This window comes from Monodelphis domestica, chromosome 6, assembly GCF_027887165.1.
Source record: "Monodelphis domestica isolate mMonDom1 chromosome 6, mMonDom1.pri, whole genome shotgun sequence".
In the NCBI taxonomy this organism is placed as follows: Eukaryota; Metazoa; Chordata; class Mammalia; order Didelphimorphia; family Didelphidae; genus Monodelphis; species Monodelphis domestica.
The window spans coordinates 87,750,939-87,771,045 of NC_077232.1; the positions used below are offsets into that span (position 1 = coordinate 87,750,939).

At 34.1% G+C, this 20,107-nt stretch overlaps 1 protein-coding gene across 4 annotated transcripts in view; it reads right to left on the reverse strand.

Annotated features, from left to right (window-relative positions):
• Window positions 1–20,107, reverse strand: part of TBC1D14 (TBC1 domain family member 14) — a 147,839-nt gene that overhangs the window by 105,418 nt on the left and 22,314 nt on the right. Inside the window, exon 1 of one of the 4 annotated variants that reach the window (XM_007496771.3) lies at window positions 6,230–6,542. The exons of the other annotated variants lie outside the window; for them this stretch is intronic. Coding sequence (XP_007496833.1) covers window positions 6,230–6,264 — 35 coding nt within the window. The 5' untranslated portion in view covers window positions 6,265–6,542. Of the gene's footprint in view, window positions 1–6,229; window positions 6,543–20,107 lie in introns of those variants that run through there. 4 annotated transcript variants of the gene reach the window in all.

Here is a 20,107-nt window from a genome sequence, read left to right on the forward strand (position 1 = left end):
GAAGGAAGGAAGGAAAAAGGAAAATCTATTACAAATGAGTATAATCAAGCAAAACAAATTCCCATATTGGCCATGTCCAAAAATTATATGTGTGTGTGTATATATACACACACATGCATAATATACATGTATAGGTGTACATATAAACATACATGATATATTGTGTGTGTACATATTGAATCTATGATCTCTCCATTTGGGGATGGGCAGTAAATTTCATCTTGAGACTTCTGAAATTTTGCTTGATTTTTTAAAATTAGAATTCCTGAGTCTATCATAGTTGTTTGTCTTTACAATATTGTTATTATTGTAAAAGAATTTCTCCTGATTTTGCTCATTTCATTTTGCATTAGATCTGAAAAGTATTCCTAGGTCTCTCTGAAACCATCCCTTTTACCATTTCTTAAGAAACATCCATATTGCATTATATTTATATATCAAAACTAATTCAAATATCGCCCAACTGATGGGTACTCCCTCAGTTTCTAATCATTTGCCACCATAAAATATGAGTCCTTTTCCTCTTTTTGGTATAGAACTAATAGAAATAACATTTAGAATGTTATTTAGAATGGTTAGAATGTATGCACTTTAATAGTTTCAGGGCAAAATTTTTCATTACTTTCCAAAATGGTTGGATCAGGTCACAATTAATGGATCCTTCCTGCATCTTTAATTTCCTTTTTTGGTCAACTTTGCCAATATAATGGATGTAATATAGTACTACAGACTTGTTTTAATGTGCATTTCTCTAACACAATTTACTTGATTCACCTATCAAAGTAAGACAACAAATACAAAGCCCTAAAGTAACTTCTTAGATAAATAATGCTTTCAAATAAAAAGAAGCAAAACTAAAATTTTACTTCTTTAGTTAAAATACGTGAAGTCAAAATAGAAAAAAATACAGAAATCTGAAAAACATTTTGAAAGTATTTTCATCTGTGAATAGACATTTAAAACATTTAAATTTTTTAAATGATGTATAAAAAAGAGTTTTGCACAAAGAACAATTAAAAATGGCAAAGTTGATATCTCATCCTGAGGATATCATCCTAGGAAAACCAGGAGAAACTTTCTGGTCTAGAATTCAGATTATCATCACCTTAATAATTATAGAAATTCCTCAATAAACTGTATTTCAACAGTCAGTATCTTGGTGAAGGAAATCTACCCTAACATACAAAATAAAAGAATAACCTTCCTGAACTATGAGTCCAGGTTTACTCAAATAATCAGGAAACCATGTTAGGTTCTATCTAAAAAGATTCCTGAGATATTAAAGAGAGCTCAAAAAAGGCAACAACAAAAATTCATGTTAAATTATGTATTTTTTTTAAACCCTTACCTTCCGTCTTGGAGTCAATACTGTGTATTGGCTCCAAGGCAGAAGAGTGGTAAGGGCTAGGCAATGGGGGTCAAGTGACTTGCCCAGGGTCACACAGCTGGGAAGTGTCTGAGGCCAGTTTTGAATCTAGGACCTCCCATCTCTAGGCCTGGCTCTCAATCCACTGAGCTACCCAGCTGCCCCCAAATTATGTATTTCTTGAGCCCCTGTTATCTTCATTAAATTGTGCTGGATTAGTTAGTTAAATACAGAAGAAATTTAAGATACAGTCTCCGCCATTCAGCAGTTTACATTTTAATTTCAGAGGTTGGTCAGACATCTATGAAAATATCATATACCAAAGCAAGACAATAAAAATATCTGATTACATCTTGAGTACAGAAATGAATTGTATAAAATTATAGGAAGAGAGAAAGGTTTTACCAAGAAAATCACTGAGGATCTTATAATAAATTAGATTTTTTTAAAATAAGAAAATAGCTAATTTTCTGAAATGCTTTCAAAGTGCAATTCAATTCAAGACCAATCAATAGATTATCATCCTAACTCTAAGTCCAACCCTGATGAACCAACCTTTCTTGCCTATTTTCTACCCAGAAATGAAATCTATAACTTCTAACTCACCATGGTTGATCCTAATTTTTGCTTGAAGAACAAGTCACCACTAGGACTAAGAAAATAAAGAACATTTAAAAACAGAAAGCCTGTAAGATCCCTGAGCTCCAACAACAATACTTATAAGTACACAAAATTAAATACCAATAGGTAATCAGAAAATCTGAAAATAAAATAGATTTTAAAAACAATAAAAAGAGGAAATAGTGATTTTTTAAAAAGTGACTACTGATACTTTAAAAGAGCTAGGATAAAGATATTCAACATTTATTGCTATTTGTTGTGTTAAGTGCTAAAAGAGATACATTATGAAGCTTAGAGTATAATTCTAAAAATCTATCAAGGGCAGTCAATATTTTGCACCAATTTTTTTGTATGATCATAAAACATAGAATATATGAATAGCAATGACAGCACAGGGGACCTCTCTCATTGTCCCACTCCTAAATCACTTTTCCTAAAGAACACAGGAACTGAAATGTCACACGTACTAGAGAAAGTTCCACCAGAAACTACTCTGGAAGATCAGACATCATAAATATTGAAATTACTAATTTCAATATCTTATTTTACTTGCAAATTTAATAATAAGAGGAATCACTTTCTACTTTGTATTTACATCAGATAACTGTGATAAATAAGCAAAGAATGTAAAGAATATTGAGTCAATTTCAAGATATCCAGTAAAAATTCATTTTATGAGCTTTTCCCATGTGGATAATCCCATATGTATGTATGACTAGGTCAATTATTTGTGCTAAGAAAGTTAACTAGAAGCTTCAGTCACATTTAAAGAGCACCTTGTCTGGAACAATTTGCACAACAGATAAAATGGACTCTGGAATCAGAGAGAGTTTGAATCCTGCTTCAAACACCATGTATCAAGCACTGTGGTAAGTGCTTTACAAGCATCATCTTATTTGACCCTCATAAATACCCTCCAAAGTAGTTGCTATCATTATGCCCATTTTGCAGGTAAGGAAACTGAGGCAAACAGAGGTTAAGTGATTTGGCCTGGGTCACCTTGCTAGTAAATGGCTGATGAGGGATTCAACCTCAAGACTTTCTGACACTAGGCCGAGCACTCTGTCCACTATAACAGCACTGACAAACCTTTTAGAGATTGCATGCCCAAAATATACCTCCAAGCTGCCTGTGTCTCCCCCCCCACCATGTTACTCCAGAAAACAGAAGGAGGAAGTGCTCACATTGGGCTGCTGAGCAGAGGGACAGGACTTATGAACAATTGGCCCCAGGCATAGTGAAGAGGGGCAACAGAGCAATCCCCTCCTATACACCTGGGGCATGTGTGCCACATCTTTGCCAACACTGCACTATACCATCTCTAACCATATCTAGAACGATTAGATTTGTTCAAGTTGGACTAAGAAAGCAAAAGTAGGCTTAATGGGTAGAATATCAAAAAAGACTAATTTAAGCATAAACTTTTGAATAATTAGAGTTGTCAGAAAGAAAAACAGGCTACCTTGGCAAGTGATGACCTCTTCCCAACCAAGGCAATGAGATGGCACAGTATATAGAATACTGAGGTTGGGAATTGAGAAGACCTGCAGTCAAATCTAGTCTCAGATACTTATTTAGCTGTATGACCCTGGGCAGGTCATTTAAATTACCTCAGGTTCCTTCTTTGTAAAATCAGGTGATAATATCACCTATATTCCAGGATTATTGTAAGATTCAAATGAGATGTAAAGCACAGTGACAAGAACATAGTAGGTATTTTTAATAAGTGCTTGTTTCCTGCCTTCTTTTCCCACTCCCTTATTTCAATTTGGTTATTAAATGACCTTCACCACTTGGCTCCAACATATCCTTCCAGGTTGATTTCCTATCAACCCCTCTCTGAGGAATTCTCCATTAGAGCCACACTACTCTACCCAAAGTTCACTTCCTGGCACTTGCATGAAGCTACACTGCATTCCTAGAATACTCTTCTTCCTCATCTCTGACTCTTGGAATCCACAAGCTTGGCTCAAAGGCCCCCTCCCCACACAAACTCAGTCATAATATTCTACCATTTACTTTGCACAGATTTTGTATATTCTTGCCTTTGTACATGCTGTTTCTTCCCATTACAATGTCTGAAACCTCAGACCCAGCCCAGTCTGGGATTCACAGAGGCACTTTAAAAATACTTTTTAATTCTATTAGTTGTACCTGAAGTACTGAAAGTACTGTTATAGGAATGAGACTAGAGAGGTCACAGAGTCAAAAGGCCACACAACAGCTAGCCAGATGGCCACATAATAAGCTAGCTGGTGGTTGTTTAGGTAAAAATGAAAACTGTATTTACTATAATGTCAATTCTGGTTAGTAAACATAGCTATACTCTCCTCATAGTAAGCATTGATGGATCTGAAAAGAAAGCATCACCAAATATCTCACTATTTCTGGATAGCCTAAAGGAAAGGGAAGAAATAGCAACTTGGTATAATCAGGTTATTGTCAATTATTAACAATGATCTGAACATTAAAAGCAGAATGAAAGACATTATCAAGGACATATAAAACCAAAAAAAAAAATGTGCCATCAAGAAGCAAAAGCATCAAGAGCTCATCAGATTCTCCATATGAGTGTGCTACAGCATTGGAAAGTCCCCCCTGTAGGATTTATGGCAAGACAATGGATGAGAATGCCAAGCAAAGAAGAGTACTTTGATCTGTTTCACTGATTAAAATGACTTTATTTACAAGATCACCAAACCAACTAATAGACTAATAAAATATAAAAGATTTCTTTATTTTTGTTTGACCCCTGATTGCTCCACTACAAAAAAATCATAAGTGGCCCATATATTTTATCAGCTCTTCAGTACCAATACAAAAAGCCCAGTACAAAACATTGGTCCTCACAGCAATTTGGAGAATCCTAAGATCCTGGATCAAGAAGCAAAAGGAACACTAGGTCTGAAAGTTGCCAACCTTCTCCTTTTAAAAATAATGGAAGAGAGGCATATGTGGAATGATTCAACTGCTGTTATCATTAAAGAGTAAAAAAGCTGAATAACTTCAGGTGCTTCTGAATAATGAAGCTATTGCCCCTCTACTAACATGAGGGTTTTTCCACTATCACTGCAGTATAGCAAAGGCAGCCATAGAAGGAAGGGTTAAACTAAAGTATTAGTAATCTCCATATCTGGATAAACAGGTTTCACAAGTCACCAAAATGCAGGTGACTTGGGAAGTTGAGAAGTTATAGTTTCTAAGGGTCATTAACACAGAAATGCTCCAAACTCCTACTCTAAAACATACTATATATTTAAACTCACTTAATAATAATACTTTAATCATTGACCTGAGATTTCTTTGACCTTTTCTCCTTGGTACTCAAAGCAATTAAAATGTCTATGCAAATGAAACATGGGACAAGTGAAAGACAACTTGAAATTCTGTAGAATTTAATTCCTTAAGTTTTACTCTAAATCTTAACTGAAAAATTTCAAGGGAAATTTCAGGGGAAAATTAAAATCCTCTATTCTGATGAAAGTGCTTATTTCAGGGATTTTGTTTCTTTATTAGTTTGTTTAGGTGGGATAAGGCACAATACAGTATTTTAAAAATATTTCCTATGGAATCTATTTGATATTATTGCAAATCAATGTTATCATCCTTCACTCAAAGTAAAAAAATAAAAATAAAGTCTATACAGGGCAGAAAATAGGAGTAATAAGTTTCTAGAACTTCCCAGCACTTTCTGAAACCTTGATTCCAATTCCAAAAGATATCTGTAATCTTTAACATCTTCCTACACACTTATATGGAAAAAGGAAGAAGGACATAAAGATCTGTTTTTAGGAAAAGAGAAAAATCATACCCAGTATTCCCCAAGTAAATAGTTTCTATAATGAGATCTACCTTTTCCAAAGAAAACAAGAAGCAATGAGGGAGACAAAAGTTTTACTGCCTTATTCAATCACAACTGCAGGAATCCAGTTTCTTGCAAACATCTAAAAAAGAGGTAGGCAATCAGGAAAAATCCATTTTAAAAATTAGCAAGTACGCAGCCTACCCTATAAGGATCTTAGAGCCTTATTAAAGCACAAGCAATGCAACAGTTACATCTATAAAAATGTTTTTTTTTAAGTTTATACAACATTGTACTGTATTCAGCCTACTCAAGTTATTTTTTTACCATCATCTTAAGCTAAAAATCAAACATTTATTTTATATACCTCAGTCTAAACAAACGATCAATTACCAAGGAAGTTCAGAAAAACAAAGGTGTTTAAGTTTGTGACAACAAACCTGTCCATTAACAGGAGTAAAGGTGAGACAGCCATAGCTTCTACTGTAATAACGCAGATATAAAAAGCCAACTGCCAGTATTCTTGCTCTCTGGACTGTACATTCTTGCCAAGTCCTTCAGGGTCACCGTCCAAAGAAAAGCCAGCTACTTGAGTTTAAAGTTGTCACTTCATAAACCTGCCTGAGAGTTAAGGTGTTGACAGTTGAATAAACTAGGCTCTTCCTCAGTGTAAATAGAGAGGGCTGGCAATTACTTTACGTTCATCAAAGGGAGGGGTTAAGTCAAAAGTCAGGTAGGGCTGTACACACCCACTGAAACAAGCTCATAAACAGAGGTTCATTTCAGTCACAAACAGAGCTGCACTCTGAACTCTTGGATACTAACTCAAAGCATTTTAAGGATAAATCTGATGGTCCAACATTCATAAATATCAATATGGATTTTTGTACAGTAGTAAAAAAGGTTCTGATATGCTTTACATCTATTATTAAATGTAATCTAAACTTAAAGAAAAGTGATATAAACTTAATAGAAATAAGTTGTTTTGGACATCTGATGGAGGAAATTAAAAACAAAGATGTATTAAATTTTCTATATTCAAAAAGAATACATTGTGGTGTTGTACAAGAGAATAATTTCTCCATTAAGTCACATTCATAAAAATAATTTATAAGAATAAACCTAACACTAAGCTGACTGATCTGTCCTAAACCCATAGCAAGTTAGAAAAGTTTCCATTTGTAATAATGTCAAAATTTGATTTAGTCTTATAGTTTTACAAAAATAGCTAAACTACTTAACTGATCCTGAAACATACTTCAATTTTTTCCTCATAGTGAAGTCATTGAAATTTTATAATTACTATGTGATCTGACAGGTCTGCCAACAACTGAGATGAGTGCCAACTAAAGCCCTTTCCTTGTGTTCCCAACCTCCTTAAAACCCTCACATTTAATGATACTTCAGTTGCACTTTGGTAAGGAAATGAAGGCAGGAAAGAAGGAAATTGGCTATATAATTTTACTGTCTTCATTTTACTATAAATAAAGTAATTGCTAACTATTCTCCATTTGCTATTATTCAGTTGAACAAGGGGAAACAAATCAAACAGCAGCAAAATTACAGGTGAGCACATGACCTTTTAAAGTAGTTAAATGAATAATCAGAATAAACTTAGATAAATGGGAACCTAAGTTATATTGCCTAAAAAAAAAAGGAATAGCATGCTGTACTCTTAATACTAGAAACAACAGAGAGTAAAGTATACACCTACTTCTAGTTTCTTTAATAGACCCTATAAAGCCATACTGATTTAATATGAACTTTTTTAGAATTTCTATAGAACCTAAAGTTAATATTAAAAGAAAAAAATAAAGTTACTTTAATAACCTGCTAGGAAAGAAGTCTAGATTTTGATTAGTATATGTAATCTTCTAAGACAATTTCCTTAAATTCTGGATGTTGGAATTAATACCCACAATTTAAAATAATCCATTAAAGTTAATTTTATTTAAATATAAGTAACACTAGGGCACAGAGACATAGTTAATCTTCATTTGCATTTATTTCATGTCAATAGGAACTATTCAGATGCATTGTAACCAATCAATTTTCAAGTTAGAGCAATTTTTTGCACTGTTCCAAGATACTTTGTGACAAGTAGTCAACTTATGCTGGGGGTATGGGGAATAGTACAGCAACATTTTGTTATAGGCTACAGATCATCATTGCATGTTACTGAGATTTAGCTTCTAGTAAATTATGTTTTGTCATTTTCACAATGAAAGCTAGTATAGTTAATAAACTCTTCTACCTTATCTCTTTCCTATAACTTCTAAGCAATACCTGCCCCCATCCTGTCCTACCTTCTCTGTGGGGAAAACTCAAGCAGTGAACTGGAACTACCTGCTGAGTTCTCACACCAAAGGAAACCTGCTGAAAACTTCTGAAATCTAAAACAAAGGGAAAGTCTACAGGTAAACAATAATCTTCAAAGACCAAACTGGATTGAATTCACTCCCCTTTTCTATCTTACAACAAAGTCTTATTCAAACCAGCCTTTCTGTCAGCAGAGAAGATAGCTGAAGGATACAAGAAACCTGATGTAATTCCAAATATTTTGCCATAGCTGAAGAAGTCATTCTTCCCTAAGTACAGGTAAGATTAATCAAAGTGTCTGTGCTTAACTCATCCCTTCCCCACTTAAAAATAAAAAACACATAATAAAAGGGAAAAAAAGTTATAGGAGTAATGTCAAACATACTTATGAAAGTAAGCCACAACTAAACAGATTTATTAGGAGTTGGGGAAAGGAAGCGGTAGGCTTTCTCCCAGTCAAAATAAAAGATAGTATCAAAAGTGGAATGTAGAGAGTGAAGGAGATAGTCCAATTTCTTTTTCAAGTCATAGATTTAAAGCTTAAAGGAACCATATAGCCAGGATATGATAGGGCTTTGATTTGAAATTGCCTTTATAGATCATCGAATTCATTCTCTATTTTACAGATGAAGAAACTGAGGTCTAGAGATATTAGATGACTTGCCTAAGGTCACAGAGAGTTACAGGATTAGGATTTTAAACCAAAACCTCTGATTCTAGACCCAGTCTTCATACTGCACTTGCGTTCTCCAATTTCTTCATTTTTACTGATAAAGAAATTAAGGTATAGCAAATCAGGACCATTCATTCAGACAATGAACAATTAAGGCTCAGCTCTGCAACAGACCCAGTTTACTTGACATAGACAAGAAGTAGGTAATTTGATGTTTTAATCTACATTATTCATATGAGTGTGCATTCTAAAAGTGAGGATTGACATATATTACTGAAGAAACTGAAGATGCTAAATATTCAATACAGACAAAAGTATCATTAACCCCAGAATCACAATGAACCTTAACAATAAGATAGTCCATTCTCTACCTTCAGACAGGATGATACAAATATTCCCAGTTTAAAAGCAACTGAAGCATCCTCCCCAATCTTACCTTACTATATCCTCTTACCTTCACCTACCCCCTTCCCATGGTACCCATAGGCCCTCAGCCTCTACCAGGCCTGTATGTTTAGAGAGGGTGTGCTGTAGAATTTTGCAATGATTGTAACAGTAGTTGGTGTGTCACTTGGATTAAGTGAAATTGTATTAAGTTTTAGTCTTATCTAGTCTCTATTATCATATAGCCAATGGAAACTTTTAAGGATATCAAATTAAAAAATTAACAGAAAAAACTTATAGCAAGAATGCCATAATGACTGGGGGAAACATAAATATCCGTTAAATAATAAGGAAAAGAAGAGGCAACTACCTAGCACCGTGGATAAAGCACCAGACTTAGAGTCAGGAGGACTTGGGTTGAAATCTGGCCTCAGATACTTCCCAGTTGTGTGACCCTGGGCAAGTCACTTTTTTTAAAAATAATACTACATTTTTTCTCCAATTACATGTAAAAACAATTTTAACACCCATTTTCTTAGTTTCACTTTCCAAATTCTCTCCCTCCTTTTCACTCCTCCCTCTCTTACTTCCTCTGACTCATCCCCCATCCCTGAGACAACAATCTGATATAGATTTCATATGTGAAGTCATGCAAAACATCTTTCCATATTAGTCATTTTGCGGAAGAGATCTCAAACAAAAACAAAAAAAGTAGAAAGTAAAATATAGAATTGAAATCTACATTCAGACTCCATCAGTTCTTTTTCAGAAGGTAAATGTCATTTTTCATCACAAGTCTCTGGAACTGTCTTAAGATTACTGCATTGCTGAGAATAGCTAGGTCATTCACAGCTGTTCCTCAAAAAACATTTCTGTCACTGTGTACAATGTTCTTCTGGTTCTACTCACTTCACTTTGCATCAGTTCACGTAAGCCTTTCCAGATTTTCCCAAAATCAAACTGTTTGGCATTTCTTATAACAAAATATTCCATCACAATCATATACCACAACTCGTTTAGTAATTCCTCAACTGATAGGCAACTCCTCAAGTTCCAATTCTTTGCTATCACAAAAAAGAACTGCGATAAATATTTCTGTACAAATAGGTCCTCTCCCCTTTCTTTTAATCTCTCTGGGATACAGATCTAGAAATGATATTAATGAATCAAAAGAAAAGGTATACACAGTTTTAGGTCCTTTGAGCATAGTTCCAAATTGTCCTCCTAAATGGTTGGATCAGATCACAACTCCACCAATTGTGTTTTAATATCCCAATTTTCCCATATTCCCTCCAATATTTATCATTTTTCTTTACTGATATTAGACAATATAATAAGTGTGAGGTAGTACCTTAGTTTTAATTTGCATTTCTCCAATCAAAAGTGATTTAGAGGGGCAACTGGGTAGCTCAGTGGATTGAGATCCAGGCCTAGAGATGGGAGGTCCTAGGTTCAAAACTGGCCTCAGACACTTTCCAGCTGTGTGACCCTGGGGAACCAATACACAGTATTGATTCCAAGATGGAAGTTAAGGGTTTAAAAAAAAAGTGATTTAAAGCTTTTTTATGAGATTGTAAATGGCTTTGATTTTTTTTTATCTGAAAACTGCCTGTTCATATCCTTTGACCATTTATCAATTGGGGCAAGACTTTCATTTTAATAAATTTGACTTACTTAGTTCTCTATATTTGCATAATTATATATATATTTTTAAACCCTTACCTTTTGCCTTAGAATCAATACTATGTATTGGTTCCAAGGCAGAAGAATGGTAAGGGCTAGGCAATGGAGGTTAAGTGACTTGCCCAGGGTCCCACAGCTGGGAAGTGTCTGAGGCCAGATTTGAACAAAGGACCTCCCATCTCTAGGCCTGGCTCTCAATCTACTAAGATAATTGGACTTTTATCAGAGATATTTGCTGTAAAAAAATATATATTTTCCCAGCTTTCTCCTTTCCTTCTAATCTTCATTGTCTTTGTTTTATTTGTAAAAAATCTTTTAAATTTAATATAATCACCATTTTACATTTTATAATACTCCCTATTTCTTGTTTGGTTCTAAATTCTTCCCTTATCCATAGATCTGACAGGTTAACTATTCCATGCTCCCCTAATTTGCTTACAGTAACATTCATTATGTTTAGATCATGTATCCATGTTGATAATATCATCTTGATAAATATAGCATGAGATGATGGTCTATTCCAACTCTACCATATCATTTTCCAATTTTCTCAACAGTTTTTGTCAAATAGTAAGTTCTTCTTCCAAAAGCCTGGATCTTCTGATTTTTTAAACTAAATTATTATGGTCATTTATTACTAGGTTTTATGTACCTAATATTTTCCACCAATCCACCATTTTATTTCTTAGCCAGTACCAGATTGTTTTGATGATTTACTACTTTGTAATATAGTTTGAGATCTAGTACTACTAGGCCATCTTCTTTCACATTTTTTTCCATTGATTCCCTTGATATTCTTGACATTTTGTTCTTCCAGATGAATTATTTTTTAGCTCCATAGAATAACTTTTGGGAAGTTTGATTGATATGGTACTGAATAGAGTAGTTTAGGTAAGTTATTATTTTTTATTATATTTGCTCAGCCTTCTGATGAGGAATTAATATATTTCCAATTGTTTAAATCTAATTTTATTTGTGTGGAAAGTGTTTTGTAATTAGGTTCATACAGTTCCTAGGTTTCTCTTGGCAGGTAGACTCCCAGGTATTTTATATCATCTGTCACTAATTTAAATGGAATTTCTTTTTCTAACTCTTGCTATTGGGCTTTGTTGGTAATATATAGAAATGCTGATGATTTATGTGAGTTTATGTTATCTCCTGCAACTTTGTTAAAAGATATATTTCAACGAATTTTAGTTGATTCTCTAAGTATACCATCATATCATTTATGAAGAATAATTTTGTTTCTTTATTGCCTATTGAAATTCCTTCAATTTCTTTTCTTATTGCTATAGTTAGCATTTCTAGTACAATATTGAATATTAATGGTGATAATGGGCATCCCTGCTTCACTCATCTTACTGGGAAGGCTTCTACCTGCCCCTATTCCAGATAATGCTTGCTGATGATTTCAGATAGACACTACTTATTACTTACTTAAGGAAAGCTCCATTTACTTCTATGCTCTGGTATTTTTAATAAGAATGGGTGTTATATTTTGTCAAAAGTTTTTTCTTCATCTTGTTGGTTTTGTTATTGATATGGCCAACTATGCTGGTAGTTTTTCTAATATTGAACCAGCCTTGCAATCCTAGTGGAAATGATGTGATCATCATTAGATTTAAACATATCTTTGTGATATAATATTGCAGTTTCCTTCCTAGTATTTTATTTAAAATTTTTGCATCAATATTCACTAAGGATATTGGTCTATAATTTTCTCTGGTTTTGCTCTTCCTGATTTAGGTATCAGCACCACATTTGTGTAATAAATGCAGTTCGGAAGGATTCTTTCTTTGCCTATTTTTCCAATTTATATAGTAGGGATTAACTATTCTTTAAATGTTTGGTAGAATTCACTAGAGAATCCATTTGTCCCTGGGTATTTTTTCTTGCAGAATTCAAAGACAGCTTGCTTAATTTCTGTTTCTAAAATGGGACTGTTTAAATATTTTATTTCCTCTTCGGTTAATCTGGGCAGATTAGATTTTTGTAAGAATTCATCTATTTCACTTATAGTATCAAATTAATTGGCATGTAATTGGGTGAAATAACTTAATAATTACTTTAATTTTCTCTTAAGTAATGATGAATTCCCTCTTCATTTTTGATATTGGTCATTAATTTCCTTCTTTCCTTTTTTTTTGTCAAATTATCTAATGATTTATGGATTTTATTGTTTTTTTTTAATAAAACCAGATTTTTAGCTTTATTAGTTCAATAGTTTTCTTATTTTGTTTTATTTATCTCATCTTTGGTTTTTAAGATGAACAATTTGGTGTTTAATTAGGGGCTTTTAATTTCTTTTTTTTAATTATTTAGTTGCATGCTCAATCCATTGATCTGTTCTTTCTCTAATTTATTGATGTAAGTGTTTAGAGCTATAAAATTTCCTCTAAATACTATTTTGGCTGTATTCCATAAAATTTGGTATGTTATTCTCTTCAATGAAATTATTGGATGTTTCTATGATTTTTCTTTGACCCACTTATTCTTTAGAATTAAATTAGTTTCCTATTAATTTTTAATTTTTCTTTTCATTGCTCTTTATTGAATATAATATTAATTATATTATGATCTGAAAAAAGATGTGTTTTGCTTTTCTGCATTTGTTTGTGAGGTTTTCATATTCCCTAATACATGGCCAGTTTTTGTGTAGGTGCTATGTGCTACTGAGAAAAAGGTATATTCTTTTCTATTCCCATTCCATTTTCTCTAGAGGTCTATTATATCTAATTTTTCCAAAATTCTCTTCACCTCTTTAACTTCCTTTTTTGTTTAGGTTTATCTAATTCTGAGAAAGGAAAACAAAGATTTCCCAACAAGTATAGTTTTACATTGTCCTCCTGGTAAGTCATTTAACTTCTTTAAAAATTTGAATGCTCCCAAAGAGATAATGGACAAAAAGACTTGTACAAAAATATTCATAGCTGCGCTCTTTGTGGTGGCCAAAAACTGGAAAACGAGGGGATGCCCATCAATTGGGGAATGGCTGAACAAACTGTGGTATATGTTGGTGATGGAATACTATTGTGCTAAAAGGAATAATAAAGTGGAGGAGTTCCATGGAGACTGGAACAACCTCCAGGAAGTGATGCAGAGCGAGAGGAGCAGAACCAGGAGAACATTGTACACAGAGACTAATACACTGTGGTATAATCAAACATAATGGACTTCTCCATAAATGGTGGTGTAATGTCCCTGAACAATTTGCAGGGATCCAGGAGAAAAAAACACCATTCATAAGCAAAGGATAAACTATGGGAGTGGAAACACCGAGGAAAAGCAACTGCCTGAATACAGAGGTTGAGGGGACATGACAGAGGAGAGACTCTAATGCAAATACTATCAACAAAGCAATGGGTTCAAATCAAGAAAACATCTAATGCCCAGTGGACTTACGCGTCGGCTATGGGGGGTGGGGGGGTGGGGGGGAGGAAAAGAAAATGATCTATGTCTTTAACGAATAATGCTTGGAAATGATCAAATAAAATATATTTAAAAAAATTTGAATGCTATACAATTTAGTGCACATGTTTAGTATTAATTGATATTACTTCATTGTCTGTGGTACTGTTATGTTTAAAATTATCTTGAGAGACTGATTTTTGGGTAAAAACATAAATTTATATCAGGTTTATTGCTTAGGTGAGCATCATAACCAATCAAGTTATATAGTTCTCCATGGCTCTCTTAGGACCAGGGATGACCTGAGCTGGATCAGGCAGCTTAATAGTCTTTTAGCAGTGTATTATTCAGTCCCTCCCTTGAACATTCCAAGATGTTTAATTGGTAATAATTAATTAAGGGGTGGTCCATCAACCTCTCCCTTTTCCATTCCCACATACAGACAGGTCACACCAGAAAAGGATCACTGAAGAACTTTCCTGTTAGCCAAAGTCTGTGAAAATACTATGTTCCTCAGAACAAAGAATGCAAAAATCTACAGACTGGATGGAGCAAGGACTAAGGCCTGGATAAAAAAAATTCTCCCTAATATACAGGAACTGAATTTGGGCCTTTATAATCCAGGACCCTAATACAAAAATAATACAGTATATGAAAAATAAATTCTCACCGTACATTTTGGCAAGATATAATTTCATTCTTTACCTCTTCTAATTAGATCTTTTTTGCTTTAGCTTTGTCTGAGATCATGATTGCTACACCTGCTTTTTTTATTTCAACTGAAGCCAAATTCTGCTCCAGCCCTTTACCTTTATACAATCTGTGTCTCCTCCCAGCTTCAAATGGGTTTCCTGTAGACAACACATTGTAGGGTTCTGGTTTTTGATCCATTCTGCTATCTGCTTCCATTTTATATTTACAGTTTTGATAATTAACGGTGTTTCCCTCCATCTTACATTTATCCTCTTTATTCTTGTTCTCTTTCTCCTAATAAATGGTTTAATTTTTGAGCACTGTTTCCCCAAATCTATCTTCCCTTCTCGGGCCCCCCCACACCTGTCTCTCTCTCTCCTTACCCTTATTCCCATCCCTTTTTATTCCCCTATAGGTTAAGATAAATTTCTATATCCAATTGAGTGTGTGTTATCCCTTTCTTTGTGCCAAATCTGATAAGAGTAAGGTTCAAGCTCTGCTGGTCATCCCAATCTCCATCTTCTGCTCCATTGTAATAATTCTTTTGTGCTTCTTTTATTTGAGACAATTCACCCTACTCTATTTCTCCCTTGTCTTTTTCCCTATGCAGTATTCTTTCTCATTTTGGACAAGTCACTTAAACTCAATTGTCTAGCCTTTACCACTCTTCTCTTTTAGAAATCAAGGCAGAAAGTGAAGATTTTCTTTAAGAAGAAACGAGAAAGAGAATTTTTATTCATGCCCATAATCACCTCTGTTATTTAATATTGTACTAGAACGACTAGCAGTAGCAATTAGCAAAGTGGAAAAAAATTGAAGGGATTAAAGTAGGCAATGAGGAAACTAAACTATCACTCTTTGCAGATGATATGATGATATACTTAAAGAATTCTAGAAAATCGATTAAAAGGCTAGTGGAAATAATTAACAACTTTAGTAAAGTTGCTGGGTACAAAATAAGCCCACATAAATCATTAGCATTTCTATAGATTTCCAACAAAATTCAGTAGCAAGAGTTAGAAAGAGAAACCCCACTTAAACTCACTCTGGACAATATAAAATATTTAAGAATCGATCTGCCAAGACAAACACAAGAATTATATAAACACAACTACAAAACACTGTTCATACAATTAAAACTGGATCTAAATAACTGGAAAAACATTAATTGCTCATGGGTAGGATGAGCTAACATAATAAAAATGAAAATCCTACCCAAATAAAATTTACTTATTTAGTGCCATACCTATCAAACTATCAAAAAAAACTTTTTTATAGAATTAGAAAACATTATAACAAAATTCATCTGGAAAAACAAAAGATCAAAAATATCAAGGGAAATAATTTTAAAAATGTGAAGGAGGGGGGCCTAGCAGTACCAGATCTTAAACTGCACTATAAAGAAGTGGTTATCAAAACAATATAGTACTGGCTAAGAGACAGAAGTGTGGATCAATGGACTAGACATGGGGTAAATGACCTCAGCAAGCTAGTGTTTGATAAACCCAAAGATCCCAGCTTTTGGGACAAGAACTCACTATTTGACAAAAACTGCTAGAAAATTGGAAAACAGTATGGGAGAGATTAGGTTTAGATCAACATCTACATCCTATACCAAGATGAATTCAAAAATGGGTAAATGACTTAAATAGAAAGAATGAAATCATAAATAAATTAGGTGAACACAGAATAGTATACCTGTCAGATATGTGGGAAAGGAAGGAATTTAAGACCAAACAAGACATAGTGAACATTACTGAATGTAACATGAATGATTTTGATTACAACAAATTAAAAAAGGTTTTGTACAAATAAAACCAATGCAACCAAAATTAGAAGGGAAGCAACAAACTGGGGGAAATTTTATAATAAAACAAAGGTTTAATTTCTCAAATATATAAGGAACTAAGTCAAATTTATAAAAAAAATCAAGCCATTCCCCAATTGACAAATGGTCAAAGTACATGAATAGGCAGTTCTCACATGATGAAATCAAAACTATCAATAAGCACATAAAAAAGTGTTCTAAATCCCTCCCAATTAGAGAAATGCAAATTAAAACAACTCTGAGGTACCACCTTATGCCAATAAATCTCACCAATATGGCAGCAAAGGAAAGTGATGAATGTTGGAGGGGATATAGCAAAATTGGGACACTAATACACAGCTGGTGGAGTTGTGAATTGGTCTGACCATTCCAGAGGGCAATTTGGAATTTTTCCCAAAGGGCTTTAAAAGACTGTCTGCCCTTTGATCCAGCCATACCACTGCTGGGTTTGTACCCCCAAAGAGGTATTAAGGAAAAACATTTGTAGAAAAATATTTATAGCCACACTCTTTGTGGTGGCAAAAAATTGGAAAATTAGGGGGTATCCATCGATTGGGGAATGACTCAACAAATTGTGGTATCTGTTGGTGATGAAATACTACTGTGCTAAAATGAATAATGAACTGGAGGAATTCCATGTGAACTGGAAAGACCTCCAGGAATTGATGCAGAGTGAAAAAAGCAGAACCAGGAATACATTGTACTCAGAGACTGATACATTATGGCACAATCAAATGTGAGGAAACCCACTCTTCCAAGGCAGAACAGCGCCACCTCTGCACTTATTGTCCTAGAGAATTATCTAGAACCCAAAGACAGAACACACATGTGTAAGAAGTGCTTTCCTGGCTCTGACTCCAGATTTCCATCCACTGTAACACAAGGTTTTATCTAAAAATAATAACAAAATTAATTTGGAGGAGCAAAAGATCGAGAAATGAAACTGAAAAAGAAAATTAGTAAAAACAAAAGAACAGCATTTTTAGACCTCAAAAATATATTATAAGGTAATAGCCATCAAAATTGTTTGGTACTAGGGGCAGCTAATTAGCTCAAGTGGATAGAGCACCAGGCCTGGAGATGGAGGTCCTGGGTTCAAATATGGCTTCAATCACTTCCTAGCTTTGCGACCCTGGGCAAGTCACTTAACCCTGATTGCTGACCCTAAGACAGAAGGTAAGGATTTAAAAAAAAAAACTGTTTGATATTAGTTAAAATATGGAAGCATATATCTTCAGAACAAAATAGATAATAAAAATAAAAAACATTAAAACTCAATAGTCCAGTGGTTCCATAAACCTAAGAAAATAAAGTACTCAAATAAAAACTTCCTATTTGACAAGAATGGTTGAGAAAACCAGAAAAGGGAAAAGAAAAGCAGTTTATTTCAGTATTCCACAATAAGTTGCAAATTAATCAATATGTAAAAGTTCGTATCATTAAAAAATGGAAGAAAATGAAAGGAGGTAGCATTCATAGTTATAACTAAGGGGAGAGTTCCTAACCAAACAATATTCACAGAAGGTAAATGATTTAAAAATAATTAATTTTAATGGCATGAAATTGAAAAATGTTTATATCCATCATGTTAGGATAAAAAGAGGAAAAAAATTCTAACAAAAATATTTGTGCGAAGAGTCTGATAGCCAAGATAGAGAGGGAATGAATACAAACATAAGAGCATGAGATGTTCATTACTTAAATGGTCAAAAAAAAAGATGAACAAACAGTTCTCAAAAGAAGAGGAACTATGAACCCTTATGTGAAATATTGTTCTAAATAATGCCTGATGGCAGAAATGCCAAGCAAAACAACTTGGGTTATACTTCACACCTAGACACTTGGCAAAAACGACAAATGATATAAATAGGCAATGCTGAATGAGCTCCGTGAACACTAGCAATCTAATATGCTATACTATTTGTATAAATCACTTATTTGGAATTATGCAATAAGTATTTAAAATGTCCATATCCTTTTCACCCTGAAATCCTGTTGTCAGGCATCTACTCCAAGGAAGTCAAAGACCAAGTCAAAGAAGGTCCCACATTCATTCAAAATATTCATAGCAGCACTTTTTGTTGTAGCAAAAAACAAACAAAACAGAAATAAAGAAAGTGTCCATTTATTGGGGAATAACCAAGCAAATCATGGTACACAGATGTAATAATATTATTATACAGTAATAAATTAGGAACACGAGGCATGCAGAGAAACACAGATTTATATGAACAGATGAAAAGTGAAATAAATAGATCAAGCAAAATTATATTCATAAGAAAATGACATAAAGGAAAAGATTAAACTGAACACTGCATAATATTAATGGTCACAGTTTGTCTCAGAAAAGAGAAAATTAACCTCATGTGGAAGAAGAGGACTACAAGTATGGAATATTGTACTTGCTGCCAGACGTAGTCAATATTTTGGTTGGTTCTGCTGACTTGTTCCATTTTTTCTCCCTATGTTACAGCAAGACTGGGAGAGTAATGATATTAAAAAAGATGGGTTTCTGCTTTTACTGTGTGATTTTTAAATTTCCTCCATCTTGCTTGGTCTAGCACCCAAGAATGTGCACATCCACACTACATGGGCATGTGCTGGCTAATGACAAATCAGAAACAACTAACTGCCCCCCCTGGGCTGTCCTAAGCCAAGTTTGAGCCACCATTGGCACATGTGAGACGCAGGAAGTGAGATAGAGAACAGCCTCTGGAGTTCTCGTCACTTCCTATGGAAAGGACTAGACACCAGTTCCATCCTGGAGCTCGAGCTTGGAGGAGACCCGCAGACAGCTTCCCTTCAGATCGGTCATGTGAGTGATAAGGACTGACTCACTTCTCTGCCTTGGCTCTCCAAGGCCTTAGACTCCCGCCTTGGCTCAGCCTGAGCCAGAGCAGTTTTTGAGTTAACCTCCTTTCCTTCTTTCCCTTTCTCTCTTTCCCACTAATAATTTCTTCCTCCTGTTGTAATTAAATCACCATAAACTCCATTCTGACTTGAGTGTTTCATTTAGGATTTTATAAATAAAATCCTTGGTGACCAATAATTAATATATTCAGATTCAACCCCTAAAATTTAACTTAACAACTGGAATCTTAGGATTATTTCTGTTCTCTTGGAGGTCATCCAGCTTATGCTCCCCTTCTTTATTTTTGGGTCCAACTCATTTTCTAAATGTAATTAATGCCTGCCCTAGTCATATACTATAATAGATAGGAAACATCTAAAAGCATATTGCAGTCTGGGCAACAGACAGTCTTAACCACTTGATTTTTCTCATTGTTGATAATCAAGCCAAATTTCTGACTTTTTATAGCTCTCTTACAG